This window comes from Halichoeres trimaculatus, unplaced genomic scaffold (genome assembly GCF_033239565.1).
Source record: "Halichoeres trimaculatus isolate MK-OKI-2021-1 unplaced genomic scaffold, fHalTri1.1 fHalTri1_scaffold_18, whole genome shotgun sequence".
NCBI lineage: Eukaryota > Metazoa > Chordata > Actinopteri > Labriformes > Labridae > Halichoeres > Halichoeres trimaculatus.
In genome coordinates, this window is record NW_027437196.1 from 7,701,562 (window position 1) to 7,711,405 (window position 9,844).

General features: G+C 42.8%; 1 protein-coding gene across 1 annotated transcript in view; it reads left to right on the forward strand.

The window, feature by feature from the left end:
- Nucleotides 1-9,477, forward strand: part of LOC141807732 (F-box/LRR-repeat protein 7) — a 35,004-nt gene extending 25,527 nt beyond the window's left edge. Inside the window, exons 3-4 of the mRNA XM_074693910.1 lie at nucleotides 5,349-5,966; nucleotides 7,949-9,477. Coding sequence (XP_074550011.1) covers nucleotides 5,349-5,966; nucleotides 7,949-8,685 — 1,355 coding nt within the window. The 3' untranslated portion in view covers nucleotides 8,686-9,477. The remainder of the gene's footprint in view (nucleotides 1-5,348; nucleotides 5,967-7,948) is intronic.
- The last annotated feature ends 367 nt before the right edge of the window (nucleotides 9,478-9,844 follow it).

The window sequence follows — 9,844 nt, forward strand, 5'->3', positions numbered from 1 at the left end:
ATTTAAAAAATTTGATATTTTTGCAAATTTCGTACATTTCAATTTTTAAAGTTTTGTTTATTTTTTAATAAAAAAATAATTTAACAATTTAGAAAAATTATTTAAATTATTTTTAAAGAAAAATTCAATAAAAAAAGATTTTCTTGCAATTTTTTTTTAAATATAAAAAATATAAAATTCAGAAAATTGCAAAAATTCTAAGTTTCTTCAATTTCAATTTGTTTTAACCTGTTGATAATTTTTATATTTAAAACTTTTAGAAGTATAAGCAAACTTATTTAAATACAAGACTTGGACATCAAATATACAAATTTGTAAATTTAAAAAACTTCTTGTGTAGATAAAAATTTACCTGATTTTAATGTTGTATAGAATTTATACACTTTATTGTGTTTATTGTGAAGATAAAGTAGATTTTGTGGCTTCAGAGTGTCTTAAATCAAAGTGAGCTGAGGCAAAATGGATCCCATGAAAGTAAAGGTTGCAGACCCTTGGTCTACAGTTTTGTTTTTAATTGAAAAATCTCATCTCTCATGTAGGAAGTATCTGTTTGGTGTTGATTGCAGTGACACTTTTGGCAGGAATGGGTAGTGTTTTTCCAGGATATAAAGTCTCATAAGCATCAATACTGTCATAAAGACGTGACTTTTTCAAAGACGTGCATTTATTTTGGAGAGCAGATCTTCTGTTTAACACGACTTTTCTTTGTCCATGGTGGATTTGATGGTGATTTGGTAAACCTCACTGCTTTACCTGGCAAGAAAACAGATGGATGATACTTTACTTAAAGACACAAGGTGTTACCTTTTAATAACCCTTCCTAATTCTTAAGCAGTTTTCTCTTAACTTTTCCCACCAGCTGTTTGGGAATGTGAAGAGAGACAGAGGGTGTAGTCTTATTACTGTTACAATGTTTCTCCTGGCACTCCTCTGATCAGGGAGTCGTGTAAAACGCACCATTTGAAAGCTTCTCCTGAGCAAGTGGTGGATAAATTTTGACCCAATTGGATCAGTCTTTAACTGAGCTAATGTCATCAATAATCTTATTTTCTGGTGCAAATGCTGTTTCATCATGTGTGGCTCTCACCATGATGGATAAATCCACATCAATTGAGTATGAACTCAGGAATCCTGCTGTATTTTGAGAGTACTTGAATCAACATAAAAACCCTGCTCCACTTCAGTCGGGACATATTTGTACAGGTGTGCAGTGTTCAGAATAGATGAGTGTTTATAATAACCCCAGACCATCAACTTCTTTGCTTGGAGCTAAAAATACAAACGCCAAAATAAGCCACATGATCACAAGAAAATAATCCTACTCATTTCAATCTGTACTAATACAGACCACACAGCAGGATGTGATGCAAAAAAACTCAAAGTGACCCCAACACATCCTCCTGTAAGCTAACATTTTGCTGGATTTTTATCATTCGATTCATTTTTTGACACCAGGAATGTCGATTTCCTCGACTTCAGGTATGAGTGAGAAGTTTAAGGCTCACAGGAGAGGATTTTAAAGTAGCCGTGAATACTTCGACATGATCCCGAGACAATGAGCCTGTGGATGTCATCAGAGGTGGACCGAGCCAAAGTCTGGAATACAGATCCCCAGGACGGTCCTAAGGACGCAGTCACAGCCCAGATGTCAGTCCCTGCACACAAATCCACATGACAGGCAGGATGCTGGTCATTTGTCATGGAGATGTTGACATACACATGAAGAACCAGCTGACAGTCAACCCTGCAGCAGAGCTGGGACTGGAAATGAAGGCTGATGTACTATCCCCATCGTTGAAAGAAGTGAAGCCAGAGTATCCCCGGCATCCAACTCTGACATATCCTGCTGATGACATTTTTAGAACCAGAGTCCCAGCAGTGCAGATCTGGCAAGTGGGGCCGATGTGTTGACATCTAATCCCTTTGTGTTCACCAATACACTCATTTAACTTATCAGTACAAAGTCAGAGATCCCTCAGGCTGGTACAGTTCACCAGGGAACACTTAAGACTATTTTGATAGTTCACTTCATGATAACTGCACAATCATTTAACAGTTCTTCTTGGATTAATTTGAATGTCAGTGTGTCTTTTCTTGATGTACTCCCTTGAATATCAAGATCTTGTATCCAGGTATTTTCAGAACCGAAGGTTAGATACTTTCAGGCTTTTACGACTTTAACAATGGGTTGGTGTTGGATAGACCACTGCAATGTTACATTGTTTTGTTCCTGATCACTATTTTGCACCAAGCTTACCCCTTTCCACCAAGCTGGTTCCAGGGCTGGTTCAGAGCTAGAGCCAGACTTAGCACCAGTTCTTTGGTTTTCCACAGACTAAGCACCGGTTGCTGGCTCTCAAAACTGGTGCTTGGCAAGCACTAACTCTTTGCTGGGCCAGCAGAAAGAACCACGTTATGTCAGGGGCTACGGGCCCCCCAGGGGGTGGGGTGGGGATTAGTGACCAACCAAAGCAGAGTAAAAACACGTCTTTTTGAAAAGATGAGTTTGGGGTAAGCGAAACAACAGAAGAAGAAGATAAGTTTATAAGCTGGCACCAGTATGTGGAAAAGCAAACGGTTCTTAACCGGTTCGCACTTGAACCAACTGTGAACCAGCTCTAGCACCAGCACTAGCACCAGCCCTGGGACCAGCTTGGTGGAAAAGGGGTAGCAGTAACCTCCAGCCAGTGCAGAACTGTTGAAACTGCAGTTCCTCAAGTGTCCACCAGGGGCTTGTTGCAGAAGCACCAGAGACCGCATACACCAATTAAAAAAGCCAATGTTTACTGTGAAAGAAAAGATTTGGCCTGAATTTTTCTAGTATTTGCTCATTTTTAATATACTGAACTTACGACTTATGCCCATATAAGGGCATGGCTGATTTTACTCACATGCTGGCACTGATAGCTGTAGCTATTAACAGAGAGGCTAAAGACTCGCCTAAAGTCAAATGAAGCTAGGTTGAGTCAGTATTTCCAATATGTTGAACTTCACAGAAAATATGCCTCTGTTTTACAAAATGTGGCAAAGGTAGTACCAACCCAAGGTTTTGCTAGGTGTTGTTTAGTTTTGCCTCCAGGTCACTGTTTCTACTTCTAAGTAAAGATTGTATGGATTTAAGAGGTCTTCCTCCCCAATGGTTTGACTGTAGGAGTTGAGCTCTTGAGGTTTCAATCATAGTCTTTACACGTTTTTAAAACATCAATGCCGTGAAAAATGTCTTTTGGATAAGTTAAAAGTCAAGAACAGTGTCAACCCCTTTGTTTTTGTTTCGTTGACATGTTTCAGACTTTAAGCTGAAAGTGACATCATACTCCTGACTACTTGAAATGCTTTTAGTGATGACTCAACCCCAAAAGAACTTCTCAAACTGGATAAGGCCCGTTCCAGGGATAAAGAGGAGACACAGATAGCATCAGAGAAGAGCTCAGTGTCCCAGGGTGATGGGTCGACCCCAGCGATCCCGCCCTCGCTCACGAAAAGCAGAGGGCTCTGTTGTCTCACGCCACGCTGATGGTATCCAGCCAGCCATTCCTCACAGCTGCATCTTCAGACGTGGCAGCAATCAGCACACATCTGTCAGGAGGGCCTCAGTGTTTACATTGTGCTAACCGTGCGGTGTCAGCTCCAGCACCAAATTCCTCTGCGGGACACTTTGAAGCCTCTGAGTTCATCTGATGAGGAGGCGCTGGAAGATAACTGTGACACCATTTTTCCCCAATGTACGAAAACACGATAAGGAGATCCATTTCTTAGTGTGGAACCAACTGGCTGAACTTTGTTCCCACCTTATATCATCGAACAAGCAACAATTTATCATAGCAAAGAAAAAGAAAACTAAAGGGGTATTCTGCCAATTTATCACATCAACATGGCTTCACTGCAGAAAAGGGGAACTCCAGTGACTCTAAACATCAAAGTTTGTTTTACAAGTCCCCTGGAGTACTACTGATTATGCAAAACATATTTCATTGTTGAAAATTTCTGTGGCTAAGAAAGAAGCTCTGAGAAGTCAGATGTATTCTTGTGTTAGCATTGAGTCGGTTGAGGTTGGACACAAATTTTCATAGTGGAAAAATAATGAATCAATGGTGGCATGGGTTAGCTTCCTGAAGATGAATTAGGCAAAACTAGCACAATATATACAACTCTGGTATTGTGAGGGTTGTAGGCTCCAACTTAAGAGTAGAAATGGGGCTGCGCAGCGTCAGATATGCACAATTTCTGGCAGGTGAACCTACTGTCATGGCTAAATTGGTGCTCTCTTTTCATTAAAGCTCCTCACTTTGCCTAAAATCCAGGATATTTTATTCTCTGTTGCTGCAATTCTAACTTTCTTGCATATAAATAATCACCCCCCTCTTTAAATAGGGGTTATTCTGCCTCTACATTTTCAACATTAATGTATACTAACAACGCTGGACGTTCATTCTGAACGTGTGCAAATTTTCAAACTGCTACACATTCATACATTGGGTTTCCTGCTCTATAAATACCTCAAGATCTTGGCCAATCAGAGGGAAGGGAACTTTTGGAGCAGGAAGCCGTAAAGGATAAGTTCGGTTTATACAGCTTTTACATTGTTTATAGAATGAATTTGAACAAAATATTCACCCAGAAGGTTTTCCTGATCCAAGCAGTTCTTTGGGAGATATTTAGATCCCAAATCGTGCAGCGGACGTCTGTATAATTGGATCCTTCGGGGCATAGACATCAGGCTCTACTCTCCTTTTTTTTGACAATGCTAAAATGTCACCCAGAAGCTTCGCCACATGGCTTTTTTCCCCCCTCATGCATTCAGAGGGCTGGCCAATCAGAGAGAAGAGGGTTTGTGGGGCAAGGAGTTTTAAAGAGGCAGCAGCCAAAAAAAAGTGATTCTGAAATAAGGGTTTTCCAAATCACCAGTGTGAAAAAATAGGGATTTTTTAGCTGTTAATCATGTAAAGCTACTACAGGATAAGCCAAAAAAAAAAAAATCACTATACCCCCTCTTAAACTTACGATCCTGAGCTGATTTTTTTCTCACTGGGATGGAAACTTTTCCTCCTTGGTAACTCACAAATGGAAGCACCAAAAAGCTGTTCCTAGATGATGTTACAGTCATTGAGGGCATGTTTTTCTAAAATGTCAAAAGTGATTCTGGGAAATGTAGGGAATGAAGAGAGCATGAGTCAGATTAAAGGAAAGTACAGCAGGAGGGGAAATGACTCTTTTCATTGCAGAGTAATTCCTGGAATGTGTTCAGAAGCATTGATGATGTTAAAAAAATGTCTCATTGAGGAATTTGTCTTGGTAGGTCAGACGAGTTTGAGTTAAACGTTTTTCACCTTTGTCCTCGTTCCCTCCAGGTTTGGACTCCAGCACCCGGACTCTGAGCACCCCCAGCCCCGGTCTTATCCTCCCCTCTAAGTCCTCCTCTCTCTCCTCACCGGCCCTCTCCAGCAACGGCCATGAAACCAACTCCTCCTCCTCCTCCTCAGCCCCCGCAGAGACCGTCGCCGTCGTCCACCCTCAACCCGGCACTCACACACGCTCCCGCCAATCAAAAACCCACCACCACGCCCCCATCGACCTCCTCCCAGACCACACCCTCCTGCAGATCTTCTCCCACCTCTCCACCAATCAGCTGTGCCGCTGCGCCCGCGTATGCCGCCGCTGGTACAACCTGGCGTGGGACCCGAGGTTGTGGAGCACGGTTCGGCTGACGGGTGAGGTGCTTCACGCGGACCGTGCGATCCGGGTGCTGACTCACCGGCTGTGCCAGGACACGCCAAACGTGTGTCTGACTCTGGAGACGGTGGTGGTGAACGGGTGCAAGAGGCTGACAGACCGCGGGCTGCACGTGGTGGCGCAGTGCTGCCCAGAGCTGCGCCGCCTGGAGGTTTCTGGATGTTATAACATCTCTAACGAGGCGGTGTTTGAGGTGGTGTCCCGCTGTCCCAACCTGGAACACCTTAACCTCTCAGGTAAAACGATCAAAGGCCAACTCACCTTCATAGGAATCTGATGTTCAGCTCACTCTAAACTCAAAGTTCACCTCAAAGAAATCCCTCTCTCCTGGAGCTGGTAAAATCATTAAAGGAGCAGGAGAAGCTCTGCCAACCTTGAGCTCCCATGTGGGAAAAGAAAGGTTTTCTTTAGCTGAAAACAGAGCTTACCTCAATGTGAGTAAGGAGAGTGCTCTGCTGCTTTCATTAAGTGACACAAATAACATTAAGCTGGACAGGAATCTGCATTTGGCAGAGTAGCTTCTGCATCATTAAGATAGGAAGTGAGTCCTTTGGAGTAAAAATAGACTAAAATATGAGTCAAATTGTTTTTTAAATGGTGAAGAAATTACTCTTTGCTTTCCTATCCTTCAAATAAAGCCCAGTTAAGGTTTATTAGAGGTGTATGCACTTAAACACCGTCATGTATCCTTTTTGCACACAGCTTCTCACAGCAGGTTTTACTGCAGGGCCCTCTAGTGGCCATCTATAATATTGACCTTATTCTGTATTCTTTTGCTCAGTCACTTTTTTATCTGAGAAACATGGACTGAATTTCCTTTGGAAGTGATGGAGAGTGACACAAATTGAGCCATACGGTATCTCAGAGGTTGGATTTTGCACAAAATAACTCAAAACTCAGAACCAGAATTTAAAATAAAATTTTCAGTAGGGGTGCAGCGATCACAATTTTCTGGCACATCACCGATCTTTAAAAAGCCTGACCTGCTGATACCAATTTGGGCCGATACTTTTTTTTTTTTTTAACCCTTTTTTTTTATAACTGACGGCATATATATTCAATGTTCCAATCTTTTTTTATTGAAAATCATTAAACAATACCTTCTTGTTTCAAACATTATCATTTCGTGAAATAAAAATATTATCTTGACCCTTTGTGTCCTACAAAAAGTTATCTTGAAGAAAAGTAGCGTCTCCACATCTAGAGTCACGTTTACGACAGTGGGTGATGGTGCTCATGGGAAATGGAGTCTTAAAGGGGACATATCATGCTGATCCCTGATTTAATACTTACATATACTATAATACATTTGAAAACAAGACCTTTCACCCCCTGAATTTTCAAAAAATGAGATATTGTATTTTTTCTGATTTCCTAGAACGAGATTTGATGCCTCTGAAAATAGGTCATTGCCAGTTGGCCGCGAGATTTCGACCTTCGTGACGACATGAGGATCCTTTCTTTTTATTGGAGTAATCTGATAAAGCAGCTCCTCCTCTGTGATGTCAGTTAGTCACACAACCGCCACCAAGGGATACACCCACCAAGAGCCGAGTATAAACGTATAAACTATACATGTTACAGTACTGGTTTGACTCACCTCACTGAAGCGTCCTGAGATGATCTGTGTGGAGGTGGATTTTCTTCCTCCTGAGCTGCAGAACCGTCCGGGTCTGACTCGGGGTCCAATACAAAAGGGCGTATCCTACACTCTGCCATTTTATTAGTGCTATCAATGCCTTACGGTGAAGTTTTGGCAAACAGCAAACTCGCTCGGTCTGCTCCATTCAATGTGGCGATTTTGTAAATACTGCCATGCTACAAAAACCGTCCCCTGGCTCTACCCCCTCCGCCCCTCTGATAGAACTGACCAATCAGAGCACAAAGGGCTGTGAAGTTGCGAGGTTACTGGAGGTCATTCTGGAAACGGAGCGTTTCAACAAGATCTTCAGAATGGCCTAAAATGAGGATGTTGAGAACGCTATTGTGGGGCAATGAAGGAACTAAATGACTTGTACTGAGGGCAGAAATGCTTTACAGGCATCCTAGTCTGGCATAGTGAAACGGAGAAACAAGCATGATATGTCCCCTTTAAACCTGGAAGCGCACTACTGATTGCAGCTTAGATAACCCTTTTAGCTGCTTATACCAACTTTTGTTTTGAGACAAACTTTAAATTTATAAAAAATGATAACTTTGACTCTGTCGTCTTCTTCAGGCTGCTCCAAAGTCACCTGTATCAGCCTCACCCAGGAAGCCTCGCTCCAGCTCTCCCCTCTCCACGGCCAGCAGATCTCCATCCACTTCCTGGACATGACCGATTGTTTTTCCCTCGAAGACGAGGGCCTCCGAACTATTGCCTCCCACTGCCCCCGCCTGACTCACCTGTATCTGCGGCGCTGCACCAGACTGACGGACGAAGCGCTGCGCCACCTTTCTCTCCACTGCCCATCGATACGGGAGCTGAGTCTCAGTGACTGCCGCTTGATCGGGGATTTCGGGCTTCGCGAGGTCGCCCGCTTGGAGGGCTGCCTGCGCTACCTGAGTGTGGCTCACTGCACTCGCATCACGGATGTGGGGATGCGTTACGTGGCGCGATACTGCCCGAGACTGCGCTACTTGAACGCTAGGGGTTGTGAAGGGCTCACAGACCACGGCTTGAGCCACCTAGCGAGAAGCTGCCCCAAACTCAAGTCACTTGACGTTGGGAAGTGCCCGCTCGTGTCGGACAGCGGCCTTGAGCAGCTGGCGATGTACTGCCAAGGCCTGAGGCGAGTGAGCCTCAGAGCGTGCGAGAGCGTGACGGGCCGAGGACTCAAGGCTCTCGCTGCAAACTGCTGCGAGCTGCAGCTTCTCAACGTGCAAGACTGCGAGGTGTCGCCAGAGGCACTGCGGTTTGTCAGACGCCACTGCCGGCGCTGCGTCATCGAGCACACAAACCCCGCTTTCTACTGAAGCGAGAACTTTCTGGACTGCTCCTCTGACAAGTGGATGTTGTAATATTCCTGCTATGGACTTGGCAGAGCTCAGCGGCTGATGTGTCAGAAGTGGTTTTAAAAACTGGTGTGCAATACTGACCAGAATTTATCTCTTCAAATCCGCTCGGTGGCTGTAAACGCTGTCTATGAAATACTTCCACAGAATGTATTTAACATATTTATCTGTAAAAAGGTAGAAATAAGCGCGTTCCTCCACACCATCCTTTACAATGTAACAACATGCTACAGCACTGAGCACTGGGTACAGCTGTGTCACCATTTAAAGCATTATAATAAATGTTAATCACTATCATTCAGTACTGCATCTATTTATAAACAGCGAGTATCTTAAGACTGAACCACTAAGAATGTAGCAACGAAAGCAGCAATGAAAGCAGATCTGAGGTCAGATTTTCTCACTTCTCTTTCTTTATGTGTTCATTCGCACTTTATGCAACTGTGCTGACAATCACACATACACACATGCTAATCGTCGTCCTTTAGCCAGAAGAGAGGAGGACCTGATTCTGCCAAAGAGAAAGGAACTTTAATGGGATCATTGTTGAGAATAAACAAGAACACATTGCTGCTATAACTGTGCCAATAAAGAATCTTTCAGAATCCGCCTTTTTTACTCAAGCCCTCATTACGGTCTTAAGGGATTTAGGCTGCACTTGTTTAGAGTCATTACAGTAACTGTGGTGTACCATGTACGGATTATGAATGACTTGAGTGTTCGAGTTTAAAGGTCAGTGTAGTCACATGTCAACATACTTAGAGTTAGTACACCTTGGACTTCAATAAAGCGATAAAATTTTACATTTCTTGTATTAAACATTGCCTCTGGCCACTGTTAGGCAATGTTTATACTACTGTGATTTAGTAATTTAGAAATAATTCAAAGTTTTCAAAAAGGAGGAAAAAATATTTCAATGTTTATTTCTCAAAATTACTATTATTAAAAATATTACACCTAAATAATCACTATCAAGTAGTTTATACTGGTTAAACTTCTCAGGCAATACTGCTACGAGGCCAATGGTAACAAAAACCAAAGGTACCTCAACACTGCTTTGCCACTGGGAACTAAAATTGGACACATATTATGAAAAAGAAATGGCATTTCTGTTAGTTTG